We start from the raw sequence: 15,034 nt of genomic DNA, 5'->3' as shown, positions 1-15,034 counted from the left end.
TGTGTGAGAAAATTAGACCACACAAGTGTGGGCTTCGCAACACTGATTTCATGTTCAATTTCATATCCCGTTTCAAGTTCACTTTCATGCCTAATTTCACGTTCGATTTCAAGTCTTATTTTATGTCCATTCTAAATCCAATTTAAATTATGATTCCAGTTCAATTTCAAATTATTCTTTAAATTGGATTTCAGTTCTCGTTTCATGTTCAATTTTTAGACTAATTTAAAACCTATTCATGTCCACTTTCAAGTCCAAACTCAAATCCGGTTTCAAATTTCTACTTCAATCTAAAGTAAAGCTTTAAGTCCAACTTAGACCGTCTTCAAGCCCAATTTAAAGCTTAGATTAATAGCATTTGCAAGAAACATTTTATGTCCAATTTGAATTCCGATTTCAAACTCAGCTCTAAATTCAGTTATAGGTTTAATTGCCTGATTTAAGTCCAATATGAAATCCAGTTCCACGTGAAACGTAAAATTCCGCGTTGATTTTTGATATTTGGCCTTTGAATTTTCACTTAGAATTTTTAATCCTCGACTCTTGACATTCACTTTTTGGGTTTTTTTTTAATTTTTGACTTTTGAGTGAAATTTATTCTTGACTTTTGTCTTTAGACTTGTGACTTTTGTCTTCCGACTTGTGATTTTCGTCCTTTCACATTTAACTTTCAATTTTTTGTATTTGGTCTTTGACTTTAGACTTTAATGAACATAAGGGACTAATTGGCCGAAAAACAATTTGTATAACGACTTTATGGTAAAATTCCGTGAAAAATGTTTTATTACTTTTCATAGACGATTCAGAGTGAGACAGGCGCAGGCCACGAGGCTTGCTGGCGACCCGCCGTCGGAGGTGCCGGCCACCACGAGGGCAATTCTCCTTAGCAGAAATCACATCTGTCTAGATTTATTTGCTATTTTGAGTTTTCCGACTTTTGGTGGTTTTTCCTAACCCCCGCCAAGTTGGTTCCAAATGACCGAATAACCGCGTCCATTAGTGCAAAAATCTGTTCTCGTGTATTATCTTGCTGTGTTATTAGATGTTTGCACTCGACTATATCATATGCTGCCTTGAAATCAACAAAAATATAATGCGTGAGCAAGTTGTATTCCAAACATTTCTAGAGGATTTGTCGGAGTGTGAAAATGTGATCCGTAGTAGCACGGGCCTCCACAAAGCCAGCCCCCAGTAAACCATTTGGATTGTATATCTCAATTGAAACTGAGATATACGAAATCATATCTGAACAAAAAAGTTATATTTCACGCCATATAAGAACATATATGTAACAAACTGGAGGCGATATACGTGCGAGAATTTTGACAACTATTTGTAATTCTTTTTTGCGTAGTTTTTATAACACGCAACTAAATACTCCTGAATATATGATTAACATATAATGAAATGCTGCAATCGTTCATACTCCTTTATAATTCACAGTCATGAATTGTATATGAAGACACGCACGACTGCAAAACAACTTTTTGTTCACTTCGGTTTGACATACTCTAATCATTATACAATTCCAATCTGAAATTGGCATGAAAACGATTTAATGGGAACTTTCTATTACGATTTTGTGTTATCTGGGCCTGATACTGCTATACGAAATGTCTTGCTATTGGAGATAGACGACCGTGAATGACCGTCTGGGTTTAAACCACTCTAATAAAAAAATCTAGGAGGGCACCTTGTAGGCGGCGTCGGTTAGCGTTATCCATCGGTAATTACAGAAATTGAGCCGATTGCCCTTTTTGTAGATGGTGCAAACCACACCTTGCATCCACTCCTCCGGTAGTGTTTCCTCCTCCCAAAACCCTGAAATTATACAGTGAAGTGCCATTGATTACGATTATTAGCCATTTTTATAGAGTTCTGCCGGAAGGCCGGTTCTTTCCGGCGGCTCTATTGTCCTTCAGCTGACCGATTTCTCGCCGGATCGAAAGCTGGCAGCCCGTTATAGTTCGTAGGCACTTTTAGGTTAACTTCGTGTATTTCTATTAAGTATATATTGTCATTGAGATGCCTAACGACGAACATTTTCCATCAGTTGACCACCAGAAACCTGTTGCCAGAATTGTTTGATCATGCATTCACACCTTGAGGCCTACCCTGCATAAATACATGAAAAGTTCATGACTGTATTTTTTTTCAATATTTTTTTTTTCAACTTTTCTTTCATTAAAACATAATGCTATCAGATGAATATACAATAAACAATAAAACCCAGCATGCTCAGTAATATAACAAAATCCAAATGAATATGCACAAAACATTTAAAAATATTTATTATTCCATCTTGCTTCTGCCCTTCTTTCATGACGATTCATTAAAATGCTCTATACCGTCCTTTGGACTATACTCAATTTTCTTTGCAGCCGGTGAACATTCTGTCGTTTCCATGGAAATACATCTGGAGCAGCCAACGAAAGCATTAAATGAGGATTTTTTGCTTTAATAAATTCATTCGTCACCATCAAGCGGATGGCTTCCATTTTTCTTTTAAATCAGGTGTAAAGCATAAACAAACAACTTCAGGGTAGTAAATTCCTGTAAATCGACTGAACTTTCAGTTTAAAAGCATAGTCTGCCAGCTGTATGATAAGGCCTGATCGACGTCCGTTTTAGCAGACTTGAAACTTTGAATTGCTGTTGCATGTAAGCATATTTATGCAACAATTTTTATCAGGAAACTGTTCACCAAGCAAAAAATATAGAGCGTGAGCGTTTAAATTCGATTAAAAACAGATTACCTTAGTAAATTAAAATCACAACCTAGTTATGAGATCGAAAAACAGTGTGCACATGTTTTCATCAAACATCAGAGTTTGTTGTTAACCAACAGAAAACTCAATTTATTTATGAAAAAGTTTCCAAACCGTAATTTAAGTTACAAAAAATTATGAATAGAGATTGCTCGATCGCGGATAGCACCTGGCAAACCGGCAAGGCAAGAGCAATTTTTCCACAAGCTGACTGGCAGCTTCATGCAGAATCAAGTCAATCGAAACGAAACTCATCACAACCACGATTCACATTTTCAAATACGCTGAATTTCATTTTCCGATTCAACCTTGTACCACTCACTAATTGGATCGGAAAAAGTAGCACAATATATATTGGAAATTGCTGAGCTTTGCTTTTTTTTTTCGACAGATCTTTTTGCTCTTCACCCGTCAAGGTTCGCTGAATTTTACTTTTCGCTGATGCAACTTTCCGAAGAGGTGCTTCATAGGAAAACGAATGAAAAACATTCTTGATTCTTCCTTCAGAAATGTTTTGTTGTATGCTAAGCTGCTCAGCCTACATCTCCAGTGAAGCACTGACTGAGCACTGATCTGAGCCGTGCACGACGTCGACAACGACGACGACGACGATGAACTTTTCAAATACTTCAAGCACCCTTCGAGCGGCAATTTCCGCATTCAATTTTTTTGTTCTTGTCAGCACTCTCCCACATCCCACTCTAAATGGTCTAATCTCTCAGGGGGTTGATTGCATTGTTTTTTTTTCTTCGCATTTGCTTACCTTTCTCCCGGGACCGGTTGGAAATCTCGCACAGAATGACCGTGTAGGCGGCACTGATAATCATCAGCGGCATGAAGTACATTGCTATCACGCAGAACAGGTTGTAAGCCGTTTCCATGCCGGGCGTGTGGAAGAACCCGAACGTGACGCACTGCGTGAAGCCCGGCACCTGTGGGTGCTGCTGGACGCGAAAAATTATACTCTACGGAGGCACGGGTCCGGAACGACGAAGCGGCGCACGGTGGACGGTGGAGCCATGGGGGGAGAAAGAACAGAGAACAAAATACCGAATTCGATCAGTAATGGGGGATAATCTGCCACAGAATTGAAAATTAAAGTTTTCCTGGAAAAGAAATTATAGCAATTTTGGTATTTCGATTCTGCATTAACGGTTTTATAGTAGCAAACCTTTTTCTGACGAAATGTGGGCCGCATGGTATATAGGATTTCGACTTCAATTTTGCTGTTGTGAATAGAAATTGGTATTGGCCTAAATATGTTTATTTGCTTCATGCTAAATATATCAATGCTATTGATAGCACTGGCGTAACAGTATTATTCACACGGCCCAAAATATCAAAAGAGGGACAAGGATATTTGATTTATAGGATTATAATTATTTACAGTGCTGCTACGGCTAACTTGGCATTAGCATAAACTACTCCAGCACTAGTAATTAATAACAATTTCTAACCATTAGTGAATCATGAATCATAAATATTTGAAAATAAGAATGAAATAAAAACCATGGATCTCTAGAATTTCTCATACAACACTGTCCAACACAATTTACCAAATATAGTTGTTTCCTGTACACACAAGGTCACTACCGTAATTTATGAACTTTGCTACTTATTTGGTTTTCCGCTGTGTCTAAGAAATAACCAACCGGATACCATTCAACCCTGAGAATTCCAGTAAATACTCATGAAACTATTTATTGTACCACTCTAGTAATTACTGGAGCATGTTGTCTGACGAGAATTACGAGACCATAAACTTCACCGAAAGATCCGGTCACAGCCGCGTTCGCCTATGAGAATAATTAATCAATAATACAACGGCACCAACGAACGTCTGCCGTCCGCTATTCATGTCGACCGGAGCTCGAAATTCGAGGCTCAAGTTCGTAGGAGGAGATGTGATAATTTATCACATCAACGAACGGTGAGCTAAGTTTAATCAACTCCGGGCGAGTGTCCGCCATCTGTCGCAGGCTGTCTGTTCTTCTTACCGTTGGTTGACACGTTTTCTTAGCATTATGATAATCACCCGCCGCCGCCGCCGGTGGCGGGCCGGGGTTAAAACTTCCAAATAAGACCAAATGTGCCACTTGTTCGAGCTGTCTCGGTTCCCGGCCGGAAAATCTAATCGACCGACTAAATCTTGTTTGGCCCAGGACCGATTTATTTTGCCACCGGCAGGACGGGACTAATTTTAACCATAGTTTAATTTTGTGTACGTGTCCTGTCTTGTGTTCATTTTAAAATTGTTTAAAATGTGTTTTCCATACACATTGTTTAATGAAATAAAGTTGCTTTAAAGCAATGGAGGCATTTGGTGCTTTGTTGTTTTCTTATAAAACGGGCAACTTCTGGAAAAGAGTTATTAGTTCTAATTATTCGTTTTCCGGTTAGAAATATTCGTCTACTTTCTGTTAAAAAATAAAATTATAAAATTAAAAATAAACTTATGTTATACCTCGCGTTTTGTGTTAAACATAAGTTTATTTCTTGAAAAAGTTTCTTAAAAATATTTTTTAATTTTTCAGGATTAGTTTTTCCAAAATTTCTTTAGTGTTTTCCAGTATTTTACGAAAAACTTTTTTCCAGGTAATATTTTTCCTAGATAGGTGAGGAAATTTACTTACACCGTGGGATGAAACCCAAATCTAGGTGGACAAAAGTAACAAAACTGCCCCAAAAGTGACAAAATTTATTCCGAACCTACTATATACCTAGGACTAACGGTTTTAGCGTAATTACTTATGTTCACCTAGATATGGGTTTAAACCCACGGTACGGTGCCACGCATGGTTTCAGAGATTTAAATATTTGAAGTTTAGGAACATCGAATATCGGACCATAACTCTAGAATAACAAAAAATGCAGAACTTTTGACGCTCAAAAGCAATGAATTGACAAACAAGAAAAAAAATCTTAATTAATCCACCTAGCGATGCGATTTAGCCTATCAACCAAAGAATTTTTTTAAATTACTTATGTAAACATAATGTGGCACACAATGAAGTTGGAGTTTTTGAGTTTTCTAAATCGTATTTGCCGTCAAAAATTAATATTTTTTCGTAATCCTCGGGCGCTTGTCTTTGCTAATATTTCCAGAGATGTAAGCAAAAGAAGTTAAAAGGGTTTGACAAAATGGGTCTTTTCTTTAAAAAAGGAGGTGTTCCCATTAAACGAGACAAGGGTTCAACCAACACCAAACTAAGGGTTTTTACTTGCTGACTTGAAACAAACAATTCAATGAAATTTGGATTCAAATCCGAGAAAGTCTATTACACGGGGTTCGGACACTTCGCATTGAAAGTTCCTCCCTTTTAAACCCTTTTTTACGACTTTGAATCTCCCCCTTGTTAATAACCACTCTACTCCCCCTTTCAGAAACCCAGCAACTTGTACAACTGCTATCATTTCAAATTCAAGAGAAACGTACGCCTTTACCCATTTGAACTTTTCTCTCCCCTTGCGTCTCCCGCTTTTGTCAACTCCCCTGCACTGATTCTTTATGTCAAAAAACATGTGTTTAACATACGACTTTTCATGACAAACCGTCCAGACGTTCCGGAGTTATGGCGAAATAAACATTCATACTCCCGTTCCTTGTCCCCCCTCCCGTCGGCTACTGCCTAGTCCGCTGCCCCTTCTGTTACGTAGCTAATTATGTATCGGATTGCTCTATGAAAATCCCGATAACAGAAACTTGCATTATGAGAATTTTCGTTACAATAAGAGATGTACTGGGAGACAAAGGGGCCCGAGTAAGATCGGGAAATCAACTGTAGAAAATATTATTATTATTAAATTATTATAATATTACTAGGTTGACCCGTCGTGGCTAGCCACGATACCAAAACCTTTGAAAATGTAATATGGCTTACAATTCTATAGCACGTAAAATTTATTAGTGAAACAGGTTTAAAATTGGCAACCTTCCATTAATTAAAACATGTGTTATCTACAAACGAAGCAAACGGGGCTTAGATAAAAGGGCAAAAATCTACCAATTGTAAAGAACGTGCTGATCGAGTGCTCAATTTTAGAACCGTACCGAACCGTTTTTAGAAGTACTCAATTTTAGAACCGAGACAAAATTTAAATTCGGTGTCGCCAAAAGCGTGATTGCAGAAAACATTAATTGCATTATACCGGGCAGACATCCTTCGTTTTAGTAAACCGAACAAACTCTCAGATTAGCTATTTGTTTGAAATCGAACCAATGCAATACCAAATCTTTGGACATTGGAGATTTCGACGGCTTTTCTGCAACCGAGTCCTTTGAAAAAATTAGAATACTTTTGAAATACTTTAAATAAAATACTCTACAGAAAATGTCTAAAGCTACTTCTACTAAATTTTTAAAGAACCTGAATTTGTGGAGTTCAATATTTATGTTACTTTATATTGAGATATTTCAGTTCACGTTCGTAAATCAACTTAACGTCAAAATAATGGGACAACAAATTCCACATAAACCATATTTTGATTAATTCTGGCTGTTTTTTATCATCAAACTATGAATGTGTCTTTGATAAAACATTAGACTGTTTAAGAAAACACGTTACATTATTTCTGTGTGATTCAGATATCATCCCACACCTGACTCGGAAAGGGTTTTAACTACCATGGTACCAATGTAGGAATAAAAATACTCAGCGGGATATGCGTTTTCGCGCTTTATATTGAGTATGCGCTACTTTGGCAGCTTCTGATAATCATTTATGGCTCGTAGGCTATTCTTTTTACCACGTGCCAAATCTCACGCTTACTCCATCAATCTCAAACGGTTGATGTTTGCTTCAAACATTTGTTTTAAAATCAAATGATTTTATTCAAGCGCAGGACTTGTTAAATTCAGTATCGCATTATGTCCGCAGCCCATCAAATTGCCTATTTCACCCACCCACCCACTGACTGAAATCATTGTTACCTTCACAACTCGTGTTGCACTCTAGAAAATTTTTTATTCAACAGCTTGCTTGGATCTAGCGTTACAGTCAGACACAAGGAAACTATATATAGTAATTACTATAATAAATATTATAAAGTTTTGGCACTTCTCAGCAAAAATGCTGGAAACTTTCAACTACCCTCGGGCTTCTTTATGCCAAGAGGGGTTGGGCTCTGTGGTTCTCATTCACCTTGTTTTTTTATTAACGTCTGCTCCAGTTGTGTTTATTTGTGATGATTCAGGAACCTCCTCGTTATATTACAGGTTCCTAGAACCACCGCTTTTTGAATATTGTCCAAATTTCTTTGCAGTTTCAGCTCTTCCAGGGAACGTTGTAGACGCAGGGCACTACTCCAGTGGCTAAGATGACCACTGAAACTATACGTACGCCCTCAAGGTGCCACTTCTGCTTTAACTCCTCGGTCAAGTCGTGGTATTTCGTTATTTTGGCCGAGTATGTTGACTGGACATTGCGACCCAGTGGTACAGCGATGTATATGAAGGTAACGTGCTTCCTCCTTTTGTCGTAGATCACAACGTCGGGACGATTGGCACGTATAAGGACCTTCGTCGCAGCTATTTTCCAGAATCGGGCTGGGCTATTAGAGTATAGGACAGTTACGGGGTTAGTGCAAAAATCCTACTGACTCTATCTAGCAGCACCACCTAACCGAGAACATACGGCGACTGGCTTGTCAGACCAGCATCGTACCTCGGAACTAACTGGACGGCTTTTTTGTAATACTTGTTTATTACCTTGCTTACTTTCATTTTCACGATCCTTTCGATGAAAGACTTGGTCCACATGGCCAACATAACTGATAAAAGAAAACTCAAATGCTCCGAACTCAGAATATAAATGGAAAGGTTCGATGCGACCATAGCTAAATTAAAAGAGATGGTTCCGTACGACCCAGTCACCCACCCATGGTAATCAAAATATTTCTGTATGGCAATAAGCTGCGATGATTCGGTAGGGGGAAGTTGGTGTCCGGCCATAGAGCAAACCATGCTTTCCGAATATTTTTATCAATCTTTGTTTTTGAGAAATCCTAGGCCAAAAAGGCTGTCCGGTCATAGAGGACTTCCCCGTACAATCATTGTGAATGAAGTGTATGGTTCGGTACGACCAAAGATGAATTAAATGGTTGGGTACGACCATTGATAAGTAAAATAATTCGGTATGATCATTGTTCAATAAGGTATATGGTTCGGTACGACCACAGATGCATGAAATATTTCGATACAATCAATGGTGAATAAGATGATTCTGTTTCACACAGAATTGAATGTTTCATTTCAAATGAAATGTCTCGGTATGTTTATTGTTGAATAAAGTATATGGTTCGGTACGACCATTGATAAGTAAAACGATACGATACGATCATTGTTCAATCTATTTATATAAGAGGCTTGTCTGTAGCCAAAACCAGATCTCTGACAGGACGTCATAAGAGGCTTATCGGAAATTAAAAACAGGCCCCTGACAGGACGTCATGTTTTCATAGCAATGAGTTCTATTTTCAGTCACCTCACTGGCCGACTGCTGGACTGCTCGACTGGACAGGTCGATTAGGCTGCTCGAGTGTACTACTCGACTTAACTGCTCGATTCGACTGCTTGACTTAGCTGCACGATTGAACTGCTCGACCGGACTGTTCGAATCGACTGCTCGACTTGGCAGTTCGACTGGACTGCTTGGCTGGACAGCTTGATTTCACTGCTCGACTTAAACACTCGACTTGGCTGCTCGATTCAACTGCTTGACTTAACTGCTTGATTCAACTGCTAGACTGCACTACTCGATTCAACTGCTCGACTGCTGGGCTAAACAACACGATTGGACTATTCGAATCGGCTGCTCGACTCAACTGCTCAAGTCGATTGCTCGATTCCACTGCTCGACTAGACAACTGGATTTAACTGCTCGACCTAACAGCTCGATTATTTAACGACTGGACAGCTTGATTCATCTGCTCGACTTAGCCACTCGATCTCAACTGCTTGACTAAACTGCTCGACTCAACTGATTGATTCTACTGGTCGAGTGGATTACTCGACTGTCGACGACGAAATTTAACTTCTTGATTGAACCACTTGACCCGACTGCTCGACTAGACTGTTTGACTAAACTGTATGATTAGATTGCTCGGCTCAACCGTTCGATTAAACTGTTCGACTGGACTGCTGGATTCAACTACTCGACTAGACTGCACGATTCAACTGCTCGACTCAACTGTTCGACTTAAACACTCGACCTAACTGCTCAACTCAACTGTTTGAGTTAACTGTTCTAGTCGACTGCTCGACTCAACTGCTTGATTTAACTACTCGATTGGACTATACGAATCGACTGCTCAATTCAACTGCTGTATGCTTCAACTGCTCGATTGCTCGATCCAACTGCTCGACTAGACTACTCGACTGAACTGCTCGAATCTACTGCCCAATTCGACTCGACTGCTCGACTCAACTGCTAGATTTCACTGCGAAACTTAGCTGCTCGACTGAACCACTTGACCCGGCTGCTCGACTAAACTGTTTGATTCCACTACTCGACTCAACTGCTCGATTCAACTGCTCAACTAGACTGCTCGATTCAACTGTTCGACTGAACTGCTTGACTGGACTACTTGACTGAACAGCTGGATTTAACTGCTCGACTAGACTGCTCGATAACTGCTTGACTCGACTGCTTGATTCGCATGCTCGACTCGCCTGCTCAACTCGATAGCCTGCTTGTCGCAATATCATATGGTCGGTGTTAAATTGGACCGAACCAAGACCGAAATTTAAAAAAAAAATGAGTTAATGACAGCAAACGATCAAGAATTTTCTAAGCAACATTTTACTTATCAGACTACATAAATGTTGCAAACAGCCAGAGATATAAGATGATTTCGAACGATTGAAAGCTATAAACGATTCAGAGCAGCAAACTTTGAATATGTTTTTCTCGAAGTCAGAATTTTGTCACTTGGTTCTGCCTGACTTAACACCGACCGTATGAATTTTGCCCACCTATAGAATCACCACGGTGGAGATAATGTTTTTATTCAATTAAAAAAAATCCAATGCGAGCACAAAAACTATTTGTTTCAGTTTCCGGCTAAGACTCTTTTATGTACAATATCTTAGAGCTATATTATGCAATATAAGCACTCAAAGAACTAATACAATGGAATGTATCCGCAGTTTTCTGAAGAGACATTTATATTTTCCGGATCGGGCGGATTCGGGTTCAACTAGTGAAGTATAAAGTTCGGTACCACCGAAGATGGAGGAAATTATTCAGTACGACCATAGATAAGTCAAATAATTCGGTACGAACATTGTTGAAGTATTATGGTTCGGAACGACCATAGATAAATGAAAAGATATGGAGCGGTAAGAAAATATATTAATGAAATGGTTTGATACGTATTGGTAAATAAAGTGTTTTTGTACGATCATTGTCGGAAAAGAAGGCTTCATTCAGTATGATGGTACTTGATTATGAATTAGTTTTACTGGTTTAAGCTGTTAGTTTATTTGGATATTTGGCAAATAAAATGGTTGATCCATTTAAATCGCATCATTGTTTCCGTTTCACCGCATTCAGTATGGCAGGAACAAATATGTATAGGCCATCACTGATTGTTAACGGCGACTGTGACTGTGACTGTGTACTGAAAGGTGTGACATAGAAGAAGAGTAATATATTAAGTGTAAATGAACAAGAATTAGACAAGCCTCGACAAAATCTCGAGGCAGAAAGCCCTGCGGGCCCAGAAAGACACAATAAGGCGTGTGAAGAAAAATTTACTTGGCAGACTAGAAGGAAGGCTAGACTTCCGCATTACTGGAAAGATAAAAACAGCAGTTACGTGATGTCAAAGTTCCTCTTAGCCTTAGCTTACGAATCGAATCATCCACAATGCCGAAAGACCCGGAAACTTGTATTTTCTCAAAGAAAAAAAAATGATATTGGGCAAATGGACATTCAATCGATTTCACCACGTACATCTAACCAACAACCAATAAATTGTATGCTTCATAGTGTCGAGTAAAAACGAAGGGTGGAGTTGCCGTGGATTTGAACAATGTAAGCGTTGGTAATCGCAACTACTGTACCATCTGGGCGATCAACTAAAAGGATTATTCTCTGCCACAAACTCTGTCCCAGTTTCGTCAGGAAGAGCCATCTTCAGGATTTCGTTCGCTTGAGTATGAAATGTATGACTAAATCGGCTTTTATCCCAACTTTTATGGCAATTGTTTGCAAATTGTTTCAAGGTGTATAATAAGGTATCAAAAGCAATTTTCTAGTGAAGCAATAAAGTACCAACAAAAGTGAAAATCTTCGGCTAAGTATTTGACTAAACTCATTCGAAGAAAAATTCTCTTCCAATTCGGTGCATTCCGTGTTTGCTTTCTGTGCTGCAGTTCGACGTTGTAGCAGCAAATTCTTCACACAAGATAGTTTCAAAATTTAGGCTTCAATACATTTTCCGACCAGTTTTTCAGTTTTCGAGCAAAATATTTCTAAAGAGGAAAGTGGATTCTTCTCAGCCGATTGCAGAGCAATGGTGTTGCTTTGTTCAACACCACTTAACGTTCATTCCGAAAGAAACATAAATACTTCTCGGGTAACATTCAATTATAGTGATAGCTATCACAGCTTCTGTTCAATTGCTCGATGCTATCATGTGTAAACAAATTTACCATCATTTAATTGATGGTAAATAACCACACCTTTCCGACTAGCTGTATCTGTACAGCTGTTGAAAAGCCTAGCCTCTACGCTATGGCAAGATAAGGCAAAGTTTGCCTTCACTAAAGCATAAACCTGAACATGCTTTGCACAGCAGCTGATAAAATTACAAAATTATTTCCCCCCGGCAGATCAAAGCCAGCTTCTGAAGCTGAAAGTTTATGCACGAAACTAAAATTTCAGAACAAAATTGCTGTTAAGCAAGTTAACAGCAAGCTGCTACGTCTAAAGATAGATTTTTTCGTGGAATAAAATTCTAGCAATTTTTATAGTATCGATTAAATTGGTGTAGGTGGTGATATGCAAAATAACCTGTGCGTATATGGAACAACCCACACGTGGAGCAGCAAAAGTTTGACATCTTGCAGTAAACAAGCCCTTTTACACCCACGAAGATGAACGAAGATATCAACCCTGCTTTGGAACGTTGCACCCAAAATTTTCGATGGTATAAAAAGCTTATCGTTGAAATTCGACAAAGACCGACTGAAGCGGAAGTACGTTCCACAGTCGAATACTCTTCTACTAGGTAAAAGGATTTTCTACTGCATTAACCGGCGGACAACAGAGTTCAGTGTTTCTCACATTTCGACAAAATTAATGCAGCCGACCAAATGCGGAAAACTGGTTTTGTTTTCAAATCTACGAATTAGTTCTACCGACAATTATATGCACTTCCGTCTGGTTGCAAGCGTAAGTCCCGTACCTAATAGTAAGCTAATTGACCATGGCTCAGCAATCTTATGCTTGCTTGGCCGTGCGTGTGAATAATGGATGCATGCTGTGAGTATCCGGATGAATGAATAGTAGAAAATTTGAATCAGCAATTAATGAAATTAAATTCACCGAGAACTGAAATTTGCTTTGATGATGAAGATTTATCATTCTGGGTTGCAGAAAATTCGATAAAATCTTCAGCTACAGCATTCCCAACACCGATTGACGCTGAAGCTTTCGTTCGGCTGATAGAAATCCATCGATTCGAAATTTAGATACATTTGACATGAGATTCTCTGCTTTTGAATCCCATTCTAATTATTTTAGAATTAAATCGCCCACGGACCTGGCGCACGTGTCCCGGACTCAGTATTTAATTAAAAGTGAACTGAAATAATCTGATAATATGCTCTCCTCCATCTGAGCTGCTGCTGTTGCTGTGATTTGCTAAAAATGGATATGAATTCACATTCCGATTTGTCTACCCAATAACTATGCTAATAAAACGAGATGTGTATTCTGATCAGAAACCCTTCTGACGTAGTATTGGCATTTTCTCCGATCCACAAATTGTCAATTATTCAACCAATTTCAATTGAAACGCTGCACGAAATTCGTGGTTTTCAACAAAACCACAAAACCCATATCAACAAGGATTACCTTTTCTCGAACCGAGAACGATTTGCTATACCTACCGTTCCAAACGACATGCAGTTTACACGAACGAAATTTATTGAACGCCATTTGATTCCGCTAAAGTTGACAGTGCTATATCCGTACGGCTGTGCTGCGCTGCGATGGCTAGTAGCTCAATTATGCCGACGAACGGTCGGTCCTTTTACCGTTTCCTTTAAAATGTCAGCTTTGAAGCTGCACTGCGCCAGCAACTATTAGCTTGCGAACCGACATATACCATCAGTTATGTTCCGGTTCTTGGAAAATTTCCAATCCGGACTGGAAACGAAGCCAATTTCAGCAGTAAAGTGAAGGCCAGCCAGAAGGCAAACGACCGAACAGCGAGAGCGAGCGGTGAAGGATATACTTAATCAGCCGGTACCCATTAGTTTAGTCACTTCCAGCTTAATAATCATAAACGTTAGAATAAAAGATCATAAATCACTCAGCAAACTCCATCCCGTGCCAAACCGGAGCTCAATTTTCTGTTGAAATTTTACTTGACGTCACCTTTTTGGCTTGCTCGTCGTCAAACAAATATTTTAGCTTGTCAAACTGTTATAATATCCTATACGATTTTATATTATAGATACGAAAATGCCATCAAAACCCGGGCCAAGACCAAAACGTGCCTACATGCGGAAATCTATACGCCATCAGTAAGGATGTTTATGGGAAAATTCAATGTAGAACTCATCTGCCAAAAGGGAGCTAGATAGATGAGAATCTTCATAAGCAAGCAATTTTGCACTGTTTGGCAAGCTCAAATTACAGATTTCAGAAGGAAAAAATTTTGGTATAAGTTAATCAAAAAAAGTTTAAATTTTTCACATAGGACTACGTCTTTGTTTACTATACTGGGACCGGGTAGCACTTTGTAAAAACGAAAAATAGAAGTGTAACGTTTGAATGAAATATTTCAAACGCTAATAGCTACAATACTACTGAACGAAACATAACAGTTAATATGTCGTTGGATAGATAAAATGTCCAGCAATTTTATAGTAACATATTAATAATAATTTTTTATACGCTAAATAGTGAAAATGTGTGTAAAGTTTTAAGGTCGAATTTTCCCATACATTTCCCATGTGATCGCCTAGCTTCACAGGCACGGACGACAATTAGATACACCAAAGGATTTGGATCCAAATGATAACCTTTGAGACC

The 15,034-nt window shown here is 38.8% G+C and overlaps 1 protein-coding gene across 1 annotated transcript in view; it reads right to left on the bottom strand.

Annotated features, from left to right (window-relative positions):
* Window positions 1-15,034, bottom strand: part of LOC128739314 (adipokinetic hormone/corazonin-related peptide receptor variant I-like) — a 121,184-nt gene that overhangs the window by 46,523 nt on the left and 59,627 nt on the right. The window contains exon 4 of the mRNA XM_053834792.1: window positions 3,532-3,733. Coding sequence (XP_053690767.1) covers window positions 3,532-3,733 — 202 coding nt within the window. The remainder of the gene's footprint in view (window positions 1-3,531; window positions 3,734-15,034) is intronic.

This window comes from Sabethes cyaneus, chromosome 3 (assembly GCF_943734655.1).
Source record: "Sabethes cyaneus chromosome 3, idSabCyanKW18_F2, whole genome shotgun sequence".
Taxonomy (NCBI): Eukaryota; Metazoa; Arthropoda; class Insecta; order Diptera; family Culicidae; genus Sabethes; species Sabethes cyaneus.
The sequence above is the reverse complement of the archived record's forward strand: the minus strand, read 5'-3'. Positions and strand labels throughout refer to the sequence as shown.